At 63.6% G+C, this 16,697-nt stretch overlaps 4 protein-coding genes across 19 annotated transcripts in view; 2 read left to right on the top strand and 2 right to left on the bottom strand.

Annotated features, from left to right (window-relative positions):
* PITPNM2 (phosphatidylinositol transfer protein membrane associated 2) overlaps positions 1–8,048 on the top strand; it is a 145,473-nt gene extending 137,425 nt beyond the window's left edge. For all 5 annotated transcript variants that reach the window (XM_067015426.1, XM_067015430.1, XM_067015427.1 and 2 more), the window contains 9 exons: positions 729–893; positions 2,597–2,745; positions 3,100–3,216; positions 3,541–3,657; positions 3,779–3,927; positions 4,032–4,181; positions 4,535–4,718; positions 4,800–4,928; positions 5,041–8,048. In XM_067015426.1, coding sequence (XP_066871527.1) covers positions 729–893; positions 2,597–2,745; positions 3,100–3,216; positions 3,541–3,657; positions 3,779–3,927; positions 4,032–4,181; positions 4,535–4,718; positions 4,800–4,928; positions 5,041–5,364 — 1,484 coding nt within the window. In that variant the 3' untranslated portion in view covers positions 5,365–8,048. The remainder of the gene's footprint in view (positions 1–728; positions 894–2,596; positions 2,746–3,099; positions 3,217–3,540; positions 3,658–3,778; positions 3,928–4,031; positions 4,182–4,534; positions 4,719–4,799; positions 4,929–5,040) is intronic.
* A 601-nt stretch (positions 8,049–8,649) lies between these two features.
* On the bottom strand, positions 8,650–11,682 carry ARL6IP4 (ADP ribosylation factor like GTPase 6 interacting protein 4). Of its 4 annotated transcripts, none has more exons than XR_010836964.1 (6): positions 10,949–11,680; positions 10,449–10,622; positions 9,741–9,943; positions 9,510–9,627; positions 9,017–9,086; positions 8,650–8,938 (listed from the first exon to the last, which is right to left on the bottom strand). XR_010836964.1 is itself a non-coding variant. In XM_067015441.1 (6 exons), the coding sequence occupies exons 1-6, from the start codon at positions 11,354–11,356 to the stop codon at positions 8,882–8,884; spliced, it is 1,116 nt and encodes a 371-aa protein (XP_066871542.1). In that variant the 5' UTR covers positions 11,357–11,679; the 3' UTR covers positions 8,650–8,881. The 4 variants fall into 4 exon arrangements, 3 of the variants coding, with proteins under 3 accessions (XP_066871542.1, XP_058896683.2, XP_066871541.1); XM_067015441.1 differs by having other exon boundaries at positions 9,741–10,004; positions 10,449–10,647; positions 10,949–11,679; XM_059040700.2 differs by having other exon boundaries at positions 9,741–10,004; positions 10,949–11,134.
* ABCB9 (ATP binding cassette subfamily B member 9) overlaps positions 10,212–16,697 on the top strand; it is a 41,499-nt gene continuing 35,013 nt past the window's right edge. The window contains exons 1-3 of one of the 8 annotated variants that reach the window (XM_067015435.1): positions 10,213–11,800; positions 12,347–12,393; positions 13,511–16,662. The gene's annotated coding sequence lies outside the window, so the exon portion shown is untranslated. Of the gene's footprint in view, positions 12,394–13,510; positions 16,663–16,697 lie in introns of all 8 variants that reach the window. The other 7 variants (XM_067015433.1, XM_067015438.1, XM_067015437.1 and 4 more) reach the window with 7 other exon arrangements.
* Positions 12,126–16,645, bottom strand: OGFOD2 (2-oxoglutarate and iron dependent oxygenase domain containing 2). Of its 2 annotated transcripts, none has more exons than XM_059040701.2 (7): positions 15,918–16,645; positions 15,424–15,480; positions 14,590–14,703; positions 14,400–14,499; positions 13,598–13,725; positions 13,106–13,360; positions 12,126–13,032 (listed from the first exon to the last, which is right to left on the bottom strand). In XM_059040701.2, the coding sequence occupies exons 1-7, from the start codon at positions 16,047–16,049 to the stop codon at positions 12,769–12,771; spliced, it is 1,050 nt and encodes a 349-aa protein (XP_058896684.1). In that variant the 5' UTR covers positions 16,050–16,645; the 3' UTR covers positions 12,126–12,768. The 2 variants fall into 2 exon arrangements, with proteins under 2 accessions (XP_058896684.1, XP_066871543.1); XM_067015442.1 differs by lacking the exon at positions 15,918–16,645 and adding an exon at positions 15,804–15,910 and having other exon boundaries at positions 12,694–13,032.

Here is a 16,697-nt window from a genome sequence, read left to right as displayed (position 1 = left end):
CCCAGGAGAAGACTTGGGTCCTGGCGAGGGGTTGGATTCCCAGGGCCCCACTCCTCCTCCCTGAGGAGGTCCAGGCATCTCCTGCACCCCGTCTAGATGTGGGTCCTGTAGCCGAGCCCCGTCCTCAGGCTGGGCCCAGGTGAGCCTGGCTCGAGCCCTCAGCACCTGCCTTTGTCCCCAGATGCCCACGCGGGGCCGGCTCGATGTGACCCGTGTGTGAGGGATGTGCGGGGGTGGTGCCTCATTCTCAGTCCTCAGCGCTGGGCACCCCTGGGAAGCTGCCCCGGGCCCCTGTTGTTAGCGCCCCCAAACCCAGCTGCCGCGGGCCGTGGGTCAGGCCAGGCCGAGCCCCAGAGGCCAAGAAGGCTGGACTGGAAGGGTGGCCGGTGTGGGGCACGAGCGCGGCCGCCTTGCCTCCCTGCCCACTGTGTCCGTACTGGCCCGTCTGTCCACCCCTGCCCCAGCGCTCCCTTCTCTCTGCCTCAGCTCTGGGCCCTGAGCAGGCAGGCCCTAGCACACTTGGGCCCATCCTCTCTGCCAGCTGTGCTCAGATGCCCCTGCTCCTCTGCAGCTGGACGTGTCGGCCTTGCCTGGCACAGCGGCCGCTCCAGCCGGCCCAGCCCCGGCACATGCTGGACGCCCCCTCCCACTGCTCGGGGGCTGGAGGGCCGGGCTGGGGCTGGGCGAGGCCTCCTTACCCGCGGTCTCTGGTCCCTGTCCGCCTGCAGCAGACGCACTGCAGGCCCACGGCACGGTCTTCCAAGAGCACGCGGCCCCCGCCTCGCCCGGCACAGCCCCCACTGCCCGAGGTTTCCGCCGGGCCAGCGAGATCAGCATCGCCAGCCAGGTGTCGGGCATGGCTGAGAGCTACACGGCGTCCAGCGTTGCCCAGAGTGAGTGCAGCAGTGCCGGGCCTGCCCTCCCCGTCACAGCAAGGGGGCTGTGCCCCATCGCAGCCAGTCTCAACAGCAGCCACCGCGCCCGTCCCCCAGAGGACAGTTTGCGGCGTCCGGAGGCAGCCGGGGTGGGCGCCGCTGGCATCTGGTGGGTAGAGACCAGGTGTGCTGCTCAACACCGTACGGTGCCCAGGACGGCCCCGCAGCGAAGAGTGATTCAGCCCCCGTGTCCACAGAGGACTCTGGAAGGAAGGAGCGTTGAAAGGGGTGGCCCTGGGGCAGGGCGTGGGGGGGCAAGTGCAGGTGGTGGGGGATGGGTGGTGCTGTCTCAGCTGGGGGGTGATGGGTCTGGGAGGAGGGGTCCTAGCCCCAGGGGGGCAGGTGCTCCTTGAAGGAGAAAGCTGGGGGGCCCATTTCTGGAGAAGCTGCAGCGGTGGCCGAGGGGAGCCAGGGAGGCGAGGTCTCCTGTGCCAGCCCCTCCTGCCGCCCCAGGGGGCAGAGTCACCCACGGCCTCCTTCGCTCCTGCCCGTCTCAGAAGCTTCTCAGCAGCTGGAAGCAGAGTCTGGGGCACCCCCGCCCCCACTCCCCCGGGGCCAGCAGCCCCCTGCCATGCGACTGGCTCCCAGGCTGCCTGTCAGAGCAGGGGTCCGGGGCGAAGGCCGGCGTGGGTGTCCTCCTGGCCCGCGGGGGCAGCGGTGGACCCAGCAGTGCTGAGCCTGCGCGCCGCCCAGCCCCAGCCCCGGCGCCAGGCGGCTGTCCCTGCTTGCCCTCCCTGCTGCCGCCCGGCGCCCCGGGCCGGCAGGCGAGCCCCAGCCTGGGGAGGGCCCCCGCCTCCCTGACTTGGACGTCAGAGAAGGTCCCGGGCGTCACGGGCCCTCCACGCACACACGTCCGCCTCCTCTAACTGGGGTCACGCTCTGTTTCCAGGCACACCTCACCCCCGGGCCCCACTGAGGCCTAGCGGAGAGCTGGCGGCTTGGTCTGGGAGCGCCCAGACTTCCAGGGAGGAAGCAGGAGCAGCGGGGGGGCGGGGGGGCGGCTGGATGGAGGCCGGGTGAGGACTGGGGGTGGCCCGTCAGGCAGGCTGCAGGCGGAGAGCAGGACCACCCCGAGCCTAACCAGGTGTACCTCCTGCGTGCAGCCACCGGGGAGGCTTTTCAAACCTGGGGCGGTCCCCCAGCCCGGAGGGGGAGCCGGCTTCACACGCAGGTTGCAGGTTGCGTAGACTGAAGGCCCTGACTTCACACCCTGCCTGCCAGGTGCTGAGGACAGCGGGCCTTGCCTTGGGGCCCAGAAATCGTGACTCCATTTCTGCAAAGCCTTTCACAGCCTTGAGGCCTGCGGGGGCAGACGGGGGGGGGGGGGGTGTCCGGGAGAAGCCTGGAGAGGGCCGTGATAAGGCCCAGGGCAGGGGGTCGACAGGACCAGGGACAGGGAGTCCTGCCTCCAGACTGGGCCTGTCCCCTCCCCCTGTAACTCCACATCCTCCTGGCTGAGCCGCAGTCCCCCACCTCCCCCTCCTCGGGCGCCCTGGCCGCTTGCTGCTCCCCCCCGTCACCGAGTCTGGGAGAAGGAGACTTGCTTTGGCTGCAGCCCTTCTCTCTGGTCAGAGGAGGGCCTTGCCTTTGGGCTGAGCCCGGCCTGAGGGGCCAGGGGAGCCCCTGGGGCCCAACCCAGTCACAGCCCCTCCTCTTGGCAGTTGCAGCGAAGTGGTGGGGTCAGAAGCGGATCGACTACGCCCTGTACTGCCCCGACGCCCTGACGGCCTTCCCCACCGTGGCCCTGCCTCACCTCTTCCACGCCAGCTACTGGGAGTCCACCGATGTGGTCTCCTTCCTGCTGAGACAGGTACCCAGGGTCCCGTGCCGGGCACACCTGCACCTCTCAGGAGGCCCGACTGACACCGCTGCTGAGGGGGCCCCACTTCCTAGATGAGGACGGTGGGGGCGCCACTTTCTGGCCCCAGCAGACACCACAGCCAGCAGGATGGAGGAAGCCATCCTGGGATGGGATGTTGAGATGGGATGAATGGATGTGCGCCTTCACGGGCCAGAGAGCAGACTGCAGTGGGGTTAAAGTGTCTCCCCCCCCCAAAACCTCCCAGGGGAAGCGTGGCCCCTAGGGCCGCTGGCCTCTCCCCTCTAGAACAGGAAGCCCCAGGCTTGAGCCTGCCCCATGGCCTCCCTCTGTGTCCCCTCCCAGGTGATGAGGCATGACAACTCCAGCATCTTGGAACTGGACGGCAAGGAGGTCTCGGTGTTCACCCCGTCAAAGCCGAGAGAGAAGTGGCAGCGCAAGAGGACCCATGTGAAGCTGCGGGTGAGGGGTCCTCTGAGCGCCCAGGCCCCACGGCTGTCGTCCTACTGAATCCTCGCGGGAAGAACCCATTTTACAGATGAGGAAACTGAGTCACCGAGAAGCATGCTGTCTTGCTTAATCCTCACAGTCTGGGGTTGGAGCTGTTACCCCATTTACAGACGGGGACCAGCGCCAAGGCCACGCAGCTCAGTGGCTGAGCTGGGTCGTCGGGCTTTGTACCCGTACTCACGCCCCAGGCCCATGGGAAGCTTGAGCTGAGCCCAGGAGGTCCCAGCCGCCCCTCCACCCCCAGCCCTGACCCAGCTTTGCTCCTCCTCCCCCCAGAACGTGACGGCCAATCACCGGATCAATGACGCGGTCGCCAACGAGGATGGCCCGCAGGTCCTGACAGGCCGGTTCATGTATGGGCCCCTGGACATGGTCACCCTGACCGGGGAGAAGGTGAAGACACCGGGCGCCCGCAGGAGCCCCCCAGCTCGCCTCCCTCTGGCTGGGGGGGTGGGAGGTGGGGGTGGGGAGGCCGAGGGCGCGGACCAGCCGTGACCAGCCCTCCCGGCTCCAGGTGGACGTGCACATCATGATGCAGCCGCCCTCGGGTGAGTGGCTGTACCTGGACACGCTGGTGACCAACAGCAGCGGGCGTGTCTCCTACACCGTCCCCGAGACCCACCGTCTGGGCGTGGGCGTCTACCCCGTCAAGATGGTCGTCAGGTACGAGCTCCAAGGCGCGAGCGGGCCCCCCCCCCCCCGTCAGCCTCATCCGGGGCGGGAGGAAGGAGCCCTGGTGGGTTCTGATGAGCTGCCCCCCCCCCCAGGGGAGACCACACGTTTGCCGACAGCTACATCACCGTGCTGCCCAAGGGCACGGAGTTCGTGGCCTTCAGCATCGACGGCTCCTTCGCCGCCAGCGTGTCCATCATGGGCAGCGACCCCAAAGTGCGGGCCGGGGCCGTGGACGTGGTGCGGTGAGCGCTCCAAGCAGCAGCCGGTGGGCTCGGAGGCAGGCGGGGACATGGGGCAGGGGCCCCGCAGCTGGGTCACACTTCCCAGCTGTAACCTCTTGCTGTTGATGCCTCTGTTCCCTTACCTGGGGAGCGGGGCTGCTTCTAACAAGAGCAGTTACACCTGCTGCAGGGGGCGGGGGCGGGGGCGGGGCGGGGGCCGTGAGCACCGCGCTGCCGTCAGACTGGCGGCTGCTGCTGTTGTCGGCGCCTGACCGGAGAGGCGCTCTCTAGCGGCCCCCGTGGCGACTGGCTGGGCGGCCCAGGAGGGAGGACAGTGCGTCTGTGGGACACCCAGGCCTGCCCCTCGCCCCCAGGCACTGGCAGGACCTGGGCTACCTCATCATCTATGTGACGGGCCGGCCTGACATGCAGAAGCAGCGGGTGGTGGCATGGCTGGCCCAGCACAACTTCCCCCACGGCGTGGTGTCCTTCTGTGACGGCCTGGTGCACGACCCGCTGAGGCACAAGGCCAACTTCCTGAAGCTGCTCATCTCTGAGGTGGGTCCCGGCTAGAAGGGAGTGGGGTGGGGACGGGCGGGGGGAGGGCCGAGCCCGCGCCCACGCCCGTCTTGCCCACAGCTGCACCTGCGCGCGCACGCGGCCTACGGCTCCACCAAGGACGTGGCGGTCTACAGCTCCATCAGCCTGTCCCCCATGCAGATCTACATCGTGGGCCGGCCCACCAAGAAGCTGCAGCAGCAGTGCCAGGTGAGCGGACGTGTCGTGGCGGCCGCACGGTGCGCGGGCGGGTGGGCAGCCCCAGGAGCCCCGCACCCTGACAGCCATGCTCCGCGTTCCCCTCCCCCGCCCCTCCCCATAGTTCATCACCGACGGCTACGCGGCCCACCTGGCCCAGCTCAAGTACAACCACCGGGCGCGGCCGGCCCGCAACGCGGCCACCCGCATGGCGCTGCGCAAGGGCAGCTTCGGCCTACCTGGCCAGGGTGACTTCCTGCGCTCCCGGAACCACCTGCTCCGCACCATCTCGGCCCAGCCCAGCGGGCCCGGCCACCGGCACGAGCGGACGCAGAGCCAGGCGGACGGCGAGCAGCGGGGACAACGTAGCATGAGCGTGGCGGCCGGCTGCTGGGGCCGCACCATGGCCGGCCGGCCCGAGCCGGGGGCAGCTGCGGGCCCCAAGTAGGGCTCCGGGAGCAAGGCGCTGTGGTCTCCATGGTGCTAGGCCGGGGCGGCCCGCCCTGCCAGGAGGCCTGGCCTGGGCACGGACAGTCGGCTGGAGCCCAGCTTGTCCCAGGGCCCGGCGGAGGACACGCGGCCGTGCCACGCACAGCCCGCCCAGCCCTGCCTCACGTGTTAGGGTCTGCGGGGTTCCAGCGTGTCGTGGAAGCTGGCAGGAGGACCAGCCCGAGGATGACGGAGGGACCAGGACCCCCCAGCGTGGACTGGCCGGGAAGGCACTCCCGGACGCTTGCCCTGCGTTGACCGCCCAGCATCCCGATGCCAGGCCTGGGCACCTCCCATCCACTCGCTCGCCCCGACCCCTAGTCCCCTCCCACTTGGTAGCAGCTCCAACTGGGGACAGCCTGCTTCTTGTTAACTCGAGTTGCTCAACTGCTCGACCTCACTGGTTTTGCACTGAAGTTTGAGGGTAGAGACCCATCACCATCTCCTATGGCTACAGATCCGTTGACGTGCGTGAAAATTCAGCGTTTGCTGATCCAGGACCCATCGCCACACAGAAGGCTCCAGGGCAGAGAATCCTTGTACAAGTAGGAGAGAAGGGCCATATGGTAATTTCCGCAGCTCCACCTGGCCCGTGGCAGCCCCGGACTCCCAACCCCTTCTAGCTGCCCCACCGGGAGCCCCGTCCAGCCGAGGGCCTGGCGTCATCTCAGCCCCAGGCACAGCCCAGGCGGCCAGGCCGGTGCAGCCGAGGTGGGTGGCTCCTGAGAAGCCTCGCCTCGGGCTGCGGGGCCGGGACCGGCCGGGCCTACTTTCACTCCTCGCCGGCCGTCAGCCAAGGCCCCGTGCCTCGGACCCCCTTCCACATTTCTACACCTTTCTACTTCTCCAATCTGATTTCTATGAGGTTTTTTTAAATGAGCAATCCTTGGCTGCTTCCTTTTCTTAACTCTTTCAGTACCAAACGCAGCCCCTCCACATGAAAACGCCCAGCACTGTGACGGAGTCCAGCCTGGTTCTGGGTCCCAGGGCCCTGTCCCCTGCCCAGGCAGCGGGGCGTGGGCTCCCTGCCTCACCTGACCCCTGTTAATGCCACTGAATTTCTACTCCGGGATGAGTGGGGCACACACTTCGTTTTTTTTTTTTTTAACGCCAATTCCGTTTCGATGCCGAATCTAAGAAGCCACAACTCGCTTAGTTAGCTTCAGGGCAGGCAGCCACGACTTCGTTTCTCACCTGGCAAGGACCGCGCTGTCCTGCGCGCTGGGTCTGAGCATCAGCCCTCCCTCCCCGGAACCGACCGCAGTCTCAGCTGTGGCCTCAGCCCCGGGCAGCCCCTCTGCTGCCCCTCCACCTTCTCTGAGACGGGGAGCCTGCCGGGCCTCAGCCAGCCGCCCAGCGACCAGCCTCCTCCTGTGCGAAGCTGCTGCCCACCTGGATACGGCCTCAGGGCCTCGTGGGCGGGGACGGGGAGGCGCGCAGGCGGATGTTGACATTTTCCCGTGTGTAGATATGTACAGCCAAAGGGTCGTGTAAATGTTCTGCAAAAGTGGGTCTGTACAGAGTGAAAGCTATTTATTTTGTGCAGAGAAAAATGTCTGGAGGGATAGGACCTTCAGGGTTTATTCATATTTAAGATGTAGCTTTTTGTTGTTGTTGCAGGCGTTATGTATAAAGCGACGATTATTTTATGGACCAAGTTTTAATGTAACTGTTGCAGTGAAAGTGCAATATCTAATCCCTTGCTCCCAGCGGGAATCGCTTGGCCCGACAATCACAGCCCCGACGAGGGGCCCCATGGCCAGTGCCGCCTCCTGTCGGTGCCACCTCACCCCATCTCGCCCGTCGCCTGGTGAGCAGCCATCCGGAGGAGCACCGGAAGAGTCTCGGCCCGCCTGCAATAAAGGCCGGGAGGCCGCCTGGCCGCGGGAGGCCGGGCAGGCAGTGGGCTCGGCCTCTCCCAGCGGGCAGCTCCCCCACGGCCCCGAGCTCCCCGCCTGCCTGCCCAGCCGCCAGCCATGCCAAGGACAACAGCAATAGTCCCCGGGCCTCTCCCAGCGGCCCACAGCCATAGATGGTGAGGTGGGCAGCCCAGCCTCCCTGTTGACGTCTCTCTTCTCTATCCAGGGCTGCTTCCTGGCCTCCCTGAAGGTTCCTTTCGCCACATTATCCTCTTAAGGAAGCACCAGTTTTTCAGAAACTAAGAGAGGGAGGACAGAGTCCTTTAAAAATACCAAAAATGTTTACAGCATTGGGTGCTGAGCTGCAGGGCTCAGGCCCGACCAGTCGTAACCAAAGGGTGAAGCAGGCCTTGCTGACTGCCACCCCACCCCAGGCCTGTTAGAGTAGAAGCCTTAGCCCCACTCCCACCCCCAAGCCCCCAGGACTGAGCCTCAGCCCGCCGCCCCCATATCCCCCCACCTGCCTTCTCTTTGATTTCTAAAGAGGGATTCAGCAGAGACCCCACGCCCCCTTCCTAGCTCAGCCTGAGCTGCCTGCCCGCCCGCCCACCCGCCACGTCGCAGTCTTCGCGTCTCAGCCCCCCGTCTGTCTCTCTGGACCGAGTGTGAGTGGTGTCCTGACTTGCCCCCGCCAGCCCTTGCTGTCCCTGCTCCATCAGGCCTGAGTGTGCTCTGTGTACTGTGTCGTTGTCTGTTACACCAATTAAAGAAGCAGGAAGGCTTCCTTCTGGGTCTCAGTACTGCGCCGGCAACCAGAGCCCCGGGGTGGGGGATGGGGGGGATGGGGCCCAGCCTGTCCTGTGAGGGGAGACGCTGGCCTTCCCAGTACACAGAGTCAGCTACGCTCACAGTAATACCAGTACACTCACGTGGGTCTTACCTATGCTGGGCCCCCTTCTAGCCCCTTCCAGCCCTTTCCGAGGCATGAACTCAGTTGGTCCTCATAGCAACCCCGTCAGGGAGGTGGGTACTGCCAGCCTCTGCTTCACAGAGGACACAGCCAGTAAGCTGGGCCAGGATTCCTCCCGGGTCACCAGGATTCTCAACTGCAGTCATCTGTGGCATAAGCAGGGAGGGCAGCAGCCTCCCTCCAAGCCTGAGGAAATCCAGTTTAAGAGCCAAGGGTCTGGGATTCAGGTGGAGGTGGAGCCCTGGGTCTGGGTCTGGTCCAAGCAGGCCCTCTTCTGAGGGTGAGGAGGGCAAAGGTGGCTGACATGGCCTGTGCTTTCCCCAAAAGCTCCTGGAGTCCTTATTTTTGCCCTGGAAGTAGGGCTGCACTCTTCTCCCCTCCCCCGCTCAGCACAGAAAGCAACAGCACAGAAGTCTCCAGCCAGGGTACGTTTAATATCTGGGAAGCTGCACTCTTTCAGGAGTTAGGGGAGCCAATTAGGCCAATGACCCTGACCTCCACCCCCTGCATCTGACAGGAGGCTGGGCCAGAGGCCGGTGTGCAGGAGAGAGACAAGCAGCATCCTTCGGGCTCCCTGGTGCCCACCCTGAGGCCAGCCTTCAGGCTGTGCCACCAACACTGTGTGCAGGCCTTGGCCAGTGGGGCCCTCAGGGCAGCAGCCCTGCTCGCATCTGGAAGGCCAGACCATCCCCTCGGGTGGCTTGCTGGGGAAGAAAGCACACAGGAGGGGACACATCAGAAGCAGAGCTGGGGGTGGGCCTGGGCAAGGGGGTGACACCCACCTTGTTGATCTCTCTGTGTCGTTCCTTGGTTACGATTTCCTCTAAGACCTCACCGTCTCCCTTAATGAGCCTAGAGGAGGAGGGGGAAGAGGCTGAGCCTCTAACTTAGGGCCAGAGCAACAGAACCAGAAGCATCCAGCAGAGGGGTTTCAGGCCTCAGGCCCCCAGCATCTCGAGCAGGTAGAGCCTGGCCGCTCCCCCGCCCTCCCTCCCACCCTTGGGACAGGGATGAGGGCAGCCCGGTGGGCTCTGGCATCGGACCAGCCAACCGCGGCTCTTTGAAGACCCCCCCCCAGGGCCTTTCCAGCCCCTGCAGTCGCCTGCTCTGAGGGACAGGCAGCAATGGCCTGAGAAGTCCCATCCACAGGTGACTCCTTTTTCTCCCCCATCCTCGGTCCTCTTAGACCAGCAGGAGTGGCCACCACCTCCCCCGCTGAGAGTGCGGGTCCGGGACCAGGGCGCCCAGATGCAGCCGTGGCACCCGGCCTCCCACCTGGTACGCCCGCTCTCCGGGTCCACCACCTTGCGGATGACGCTCTGCCGGGCATCCCACTCCGCCTTGGTCATGGGCTTCATGGCCTGGATGCGGGACTTCTGCTCGTCCGTCAGGACTGGAAGGTAAGATGGCCGGGAGGTGGCACGAGGCGGGGCGGGGGGGGGCGCTCAGGAATGGGGGCCTCAGGGAGGGGACCCTCCCCGCCTTGCACACCGGGCAGCACTGTACCTGGGCCATCCTCTTCCTCCTCGGCTGCTCTGTGCCACTGGTCCAGCGAGGGTCCGGGCAGAGCCTCGGTCTGCTGCACCTTGGCCTTGGCCTTGTCTCTCTTCTTCAGCTTCTTCTTCCTTTTCTTCTTCTTCTTCCTCTTCTTGTCCTTGTGCTTCCCCCGCTTCTTCCGGCCATCGCTGGAGGAAGAGCAGCTGGAAGAACTGGAAGAAGAGGAGGAGGAGCTGGACCGCGGTCTCCTCCGGGCCTTGTGTTTGCTTCTCTCTGTGACGCAGGGAGAAGGTGAGGCTGGAAGGCCGGGAGGCGAAGAAGTAAACCTTCGTCCCCTTACTCTGGCCTGTAGCAGGCTTAGGCTGACTACAGAGGGGTGAGACCCTCCTGGCAGGGCTTTCTAGAGGAGGGCTCCGCACCCTGTGGAGAGGCACCTTCTGGGCTGCGCAGTCACTGCCCAGGAGCAGGGCGGCCAGCCTCCATATCTCAAACCCAGCTGCACCAAAAATATGATTAAGTGCTCCGTACTCAACGGACTGGCCCAGCCCCTGGATTCTGAACGTCTTTCAATCCAGATATCCAGGATCTACCCTCTGTGTCCCTCTGAACAGCGCTACCGCGATTTCCCCCACAGCCAGTCCGGAGAAGCCCGCCCAGCTGCCTGCAACTTCCTCCATGAAGTTCCCTCACCCCTTTCCCATTCCCTCTGGCTCTCACCCTCCGCCCCAGAGGAGGTGGTGCTGGCCTTGCGGCTTTGAGATCGAGAAGCCGAGCAGCTTCTCGGGGCGTCCTTACTGCTCTTCTTCCTTTTCTTTTCCGACCCTCGCCCCCGGGACCGGCTGCGACTCCTCGAGCGCTTGCGAGAGCCGACGTGAGCCATAGCGCCGCGGGCTGGAGACGGGGAGGCGCGCTTAAACTGGGGATTGATCACAGGGCCGGCCCACAGACTGGGTTCCGAGGGCGGCTCTACTCGGGGCCTGGTCACCACCCGGGGCAGGGATATCGAGGGGGTCCGTGCAACCGTACGATCCTCACCCACCCCCACCCCTGGGTTCCCCGGGTTCTCCGCGGACTCCCGGATCCTCCGCTGCGGCCCCTTTAAGGGCCCGCCCCCGCCCGGACGCTCCACGCCTGCGCACGCGGCTCAGGCGCCTCTAGAAACGGCCACGATCCTCAGCTGCCAGGTGCGTTCTTCATTCCTTCCCGCGCGCTCGTACCCTCCACTCCGCGCCCTCCGCGGCCTCGCCGCCTGAAAGAAAGTCCCCGCGGCTGCTCCGTTCCCTCCTCAACCGCCCATCCAGCTGGACCGCCAACCCCGCACCACGCCTTCGCGTGAGGAAGCGGCGGCTGGGCGACTTCCGGCCCGGGACGGTGCTCTGGGCGGCCGTCCGACCGCGAAGCAAGGCGCTGCTGCCTTTAGTTCTGAAGCCCCAGGTTCCGTCTCTGGGACAGCCCAAGAAACTGAGCCTGACGCACTGACCTCCCGGAGAGGCGAGCTGGGGCTCCAGGCGGAGCTCCCAGACGAGAGACCTGCTCTCCAGCCTGGCGCCAGTTCCGGAGCCCGCGGGTCCTTTGCCGCAGCTATGCCCTCTCCCATCACTGTCCTTTCGCCTCACCCGCAACATCCCTAGTCTCCGTGATGCCCCAGGGAAAAAGGCGACCGCGCGCCGCTATCATCTCTGGATTGTCTGCGAACGTGTCCACTGCAACGGGCCGTGAGCTCCAGAGCCTTGGTCTTTACAACGTCTCCACCCAGTAATACAGAGGTCGCAAACTCAAATGTCCACAAGGACCAGAGAGAGCATGACAGTGAATGACGGAAGGACCCCTGTGAGAAAGTGCACCGCAGGCCTGTCTAGAGTGGGGGCAGCTGAGTCCGCTCCTGCTGATTACTGCAGTGTCGATTGGGGCCCGGTGTTTCCAGATCTTCCCACCTTCCCACGGAAGCCAAAACTCAAGCTTTCAACATGGAAAACCCTCCCAAACACAGCATAGCTACATGCCTCATCCAATCCTGGGGCCGCCAAGTTGCAAACTCTTCAATAGTAACGACAGCAGCAAACTCACAGGTCTGTTAAAAATCACTGTATAAACGGGAAGTCACTTGATCTCCACAACACCTCTAGGACACGAGTACTTTCCAGAGGAGGAAACAAAGGCACGGAGAATCACGTGGCTTACCCACAGTCACAGCTGAGAGCGGCCGAATCAGAATTCGAACCCAAGAGGTCTGGCTCCAAGTCCCTGCTTTTAATCCCTCTGCAGTAACCCCTCCACAGGGTCCAGAAGATGCTGTTGGCAGCCCATCTAAATCCCCTTTGTAGACGGGGCGCTGACTCCCAGCGTGGTGTCTGCTGCTGACACCTCACACCTGTACTTTTTTTTTTTTTAAACATTTATTTTTTATTTTATGTATTTATTTTTGGCTGTGTCGGGTCTTAGTTGCAGCACGTGGACTCCCTAGTTGCTGTGCACAGGCTTAGCTGCCCCGCGGCATGTGGGATCTTAGTTCCCCGACCAGGGATTGAACCCACGTCCCCTCCTTTGGAAGGCAGGTTTTTTAACCACTGGACCACCAGGGAAGTCCCTCACACCTGTACTCTTCTCTCTCGAAGATTCCCTTGGCCGCTGGGAACCACCTTGCCCTGGAGATGGATGTCTGGCAAGTTACTCACCCCCTCCCTACCCCAAAACACCCTATAGCTAATATCTGATGTGGAGGGCAAACTGTGGTACGATTCATGCTCCAAAGGGCCCCGTGGGATCGGGCTGAGGCTGGATGCCGTTTCAAACCATCTTGGCCCAGCTCCTTCCTCCTCTGTCCTGCTCCCTCTTCTCCCAAGAGTATCTCCTCCTTAAACCACCTGCACAGGAATCCCTGTCTCAGGCTCTGGTTCCAACAAACCCAACCTAAGCCAACGTGTCTGCCGAAAGAATGACCCAGAAGCTCGTGTGTCCTTTTGAACCAAGATGTGCTGAGGGCTGCAGGGTGTTTATTTCTGCCCCTCACCCCCCACCCCACTGGCCCCAGCCAGGCTCAAGTCAGTGCACACACATCCACCGTGGCGGGCTCCTCGCGGGTGAAGCCGTCGCCGAAGCCCTCATCGTCCACCAGGTCGGGCTCGCGGCAGCACATGGGGCAGAGGCGGTTGCGCACAGCAGAGGCGCGGAGCCAGACGACCAGGTTCCAGCGCTCACCAGTGCCCAGGCGCCGGGCCCCGTGCAGCTGGCCCCCCCGGTGCAGGATGCCCCGGCCCACCATGTGCTCCACCTCCAGGGGGTTGGCCAGGGCTGAAGGTGCCTGTGGACAGAGGGGCTCAGGCCCGGGCACTCGCAGTGGCCCTGGCCCTGCCCCACGGGTCACACACACTAACCTGGAAGAGGTCCCCAAAGTAGAGGGCGCCCCCCGTGAAGGCCTTGCCCAGGGCCACGTTGAGGGTGAGCTCGGCGTTATCGTAGTGGCAGCCCAGCTCGCGATCCTGGCCTGGCGCGTATTTGACCACGAAGGCGCGGTGGGTGTCCAGGCAGCCCCTGTACTCTGGGTACAGCAGGGCCATCAGCGGCTGCAGGAAGCGCTCCCTCAGTGGCGTCACCAGTGGCTCATCCAGGCCCAGCTCGTGTAGCAGCACCTGGGAGGGGGATCCCAGGGTCAGCGGGCAAACTGGTAGGGCCTCACCCTGGGTCCCTGGGGTAGTCCCTTACTAAGGACACTGTTAAGTGCTTTGCAAACATCAACGTGCTTAACTTCATAATAATCCTGCTGTGATCTCATTTTACAGATGGGGAAACCGAGGCTTGGAGAAGGTCTGCAGCGCTGGGGATACGTCTCACCAGACGATGTCCCCACCGGGTGGAGCCTCACCCACCCCGTAGTTGTTCATGGTGTTGGGTCTCCCCTTGGGCATGTCCGACTGCTCGAAGTGCTCCAGCTCCTCCAGCAGGGCCTGGCAGAACGGCGCTGTAAACACCGGCAGCCGGTAGATACGCTTCTCCTCTGTGGAGGGAGGGACAGTCGGTGGGCCGGGAGCTCCGGTGTGGGTTTCAATCTGCCCATAACCTTTTCACTACCCCCAGCCTCAGTTTCCTCATCTGTACAATGGGGATGACATGAGTACTCACCTCTCAGGTCTCTTGAGATGATTAAACTACATAACGTGCAGCAGGGGAACCCTATTCTTGGGCCCCCCACTCATCCTTGAAGCCTCACCCTGCCCTGAGGTCTAGCCTCCAAATTCAAATGTGCGCCCCGTCCGGTGAGCCCTCTCCCACAGCTCCAGGTCCTGGCAGGTGCACGAAACCTCATTCTTGCCCACTCCTTCAGTTCTTGGGATAGGAACGGCTCCCTACCCCCAACCCCACCCCCGTTGCTAGCCCCGGGGCGGGGGCGGGGGCGGGTCCCTCCCCATCCCTTGCTGATTCCTTAGCCCACATTTGTCTCAACTGTCCCTTTGTTAACCTCTTCAATCACCCCTATTTGAGCGTGTCTGATGCAAGGCCCTGAATAACTTGGATAAGTGAGTGAATGGATGCAGATGCGCTACTCCTGATGGGTCTGTCCCGCCAGCCCTTCTCAGTCCTGCTGGTTTGATTCTTGGAGGCAGATATGGTGAGTGGAGGGACCCCAGTCTCCCACCCCCAGTGCTGCAAGGTGATGGGCCAAGACCTCACCCGAAACCGTCTCCAGCCGCTGGAGAAGGCCCTGGAGGTCTGCACCTGGCGATGTGCTGTACTCAGCTGCTGCCAGGAACTCGGGGGCCAGAGCCACATCCTGGGGGCAGAGCACACAGGCCGTGGGGCAGACAGCCCCCAGGCCCGGATGCCTCCGCCTCCTTCCAGTAACCTGCCCCCTGCCAGGTACCTGCAGCGAGTTGTAGACATCGGGCCGCGCTGGGTGGTAGGAGCTCGCAATGAGGGCTTTCCTGGCAGCCGACTCCTGCCCCAGCCGCTGCCGCCGCTCCACCTCCTTCTCAAGCTGGGGTTACACAGGGCCTGGTTATGAGGTTGGGGCCTGCCATCCCCCCCGAGGCCACTGTGCAGATGAGGAAGCTGAGGCTCAGAAGCCCAGGGCATGGCCAGGGCTGGGAGCAACGTCTCCCTGTGCTCCTGACTCTACCAGGGTAATGGCAGGTGCTAAGCTGTTAGCTGAAGGGGAATCCTTCCAGAAGGGGGCCCATCCCACTCAGGGCTGCACCAGCCTGAGCCTCGCTGGGATGAGACCCCTCGCTGCTCCTCAGCCAGCTGGGCCCACTCAAGGAGGGGAAACAGAGTCCAGGTCAAAGCTTGTGTTCCAGAGGCTGCAGCGGGCTGTCCTGGGAAGCTTCCCGACACTGAACCCCCGAGTGGGAGACAAGCAGCAGCCGCAGAAGTGGCATGGGGGGAGGGTAGAAGAGCCAGGAGCCAGGCGGCCCTGGGTGGGACCTCAACTCCACCTGCTGTGAAACCTTGGGCAAGTGACTCCTCTCCGGCACCCAAATATCTCGAGAGGGCATGAGGCAGACAACTTGGCGTTTTTCCCACTTTCTCTTTTTCTGCTGCCAGGACCCAGGTGCTGTGGTGAGTGAGGACGGGAAGGGGGAAAGGGGAGGTCTAAGGGTCTGACGCTGGCAGGCCTGAGGCTGGGAGACTCCTCACACTGCTGATGCACCAGGCTGGGTGCAGAGGGAGCAATCGAGGGCGGGCGGGGAGTTGTTACCTCTCCCAACAGCTGCTGGAAGTCCTGGGGGCTGACACAGCCTCGGCTGCGCAGGATCTGGGAGCAGAAAGGCCAGTGAGCGCGACGGTGTGACCTTGGGACGTTTAAGTCACTTACACGTCTCTGAGCCTCAGTTTCTCCTTGAAATGGAGACGATCCGACCTCACAGGATCATTGTAAGGATGGAATGCGATAAGCACCTTGAGCACAGAGCAGGGTTCCCAGCTGCTCTTGGTAGTAACACTGACAGAGTACTCTGAGCCAGGCCCTGCCCTGAGCATTTTGTATGGACGTTCATTCATTCATTCCTCACGACCACCTCACTAAAGATACCATTATCCCCACATTATCCCCATTTAAGGTTGAAAACAATGAGGTACCTAAAGGTTAACTCATTCTTGTCGTCAGACCTGAGCGCGCCAACGGCAGAGCGAACGACCCCTCCGCCACCCCTCCCCGCCCATTTCCCCGCAGAGCCAGTAGGGGCCACTCACGGGGCCGTAGTCCCGGCGCAGCTGCTGCTCGCTCCGGAAGCGCACGTGCAGGCCATAGCGCGCCACGTACAAGTTCTCGGAGCGGAAGCAGGCACAGCGGTAGAAGCGCCGCGGAGCCGCCGCGGTCGCCATGGTAAGGTGCGCCGCGCGCGGACCCGCCGGCTTCCGTAGGGGCACTTCCGGCTACGCCCCCAGCCGCGGCGGTCTGGCACCAGCGGCCAAGGGTCCGTTGTAAATTCCCAAGTGCGGAAAAGAACGAAGAGTCCGCCCCAGGGAACGGTCTGCAGTGCAGGAAGATGCTCCCGGCCGGGTTGGGGCTGGCAGCCTCCCCTGGGAGCACGCGGCCTTCTCGTTCCGCCTCAGAGTTTCTCCATCCACGAGGCGGGAATTAATCGTCCCACTTTACAGACAGGTGAACTGAGTCACACCCTCACAGGAGACGGAGAAGTAGAGACTAGGAATCTCAAGACCCTCTGCTTAAACGCTGGCTCCCTTTTCTGCTCGGAGGTTTTGAAGAACCAGCGAACGCCACGAGGACAGATCTCTAGGGTCTGACCTCGTTCCCTCCAACTGCTCTCCAGTTTTGTGCGTCTGAGCTTGGGTTTAGCATTTATCTCGGATCCTTGCCCGGCGCTCCCGTTGCCAACGCCCCAGTCTCAGGGTTTGCCGCGGATCGCCCCAGTGGGTGTCCCCACTAAAACGCTCCGTCCGCTGAGACTTCCAGTGATGCTCCCGACGGGTTCAGGTGTGAATAGGGCGTGGTCGGTCGGCGGCCACATC

This window comes from Kogia breviceps, chromosome 15, assembly GCF_026419965.1.
Source record: "Kogia breviceps isolate mKogBre1 chromosome 15, mKogBre1 haplotype 1, whole genome shotgun sequence".
Lineage (NCBI taxonomy): Eukaryota > Metazoa > Chordata > Mammalia > Artiodactyla > Physeteridae > Kogia > Kogia breviceps.
This window is presented reverse-complemented; position numbering and strand designations above follow the sequence as displayed.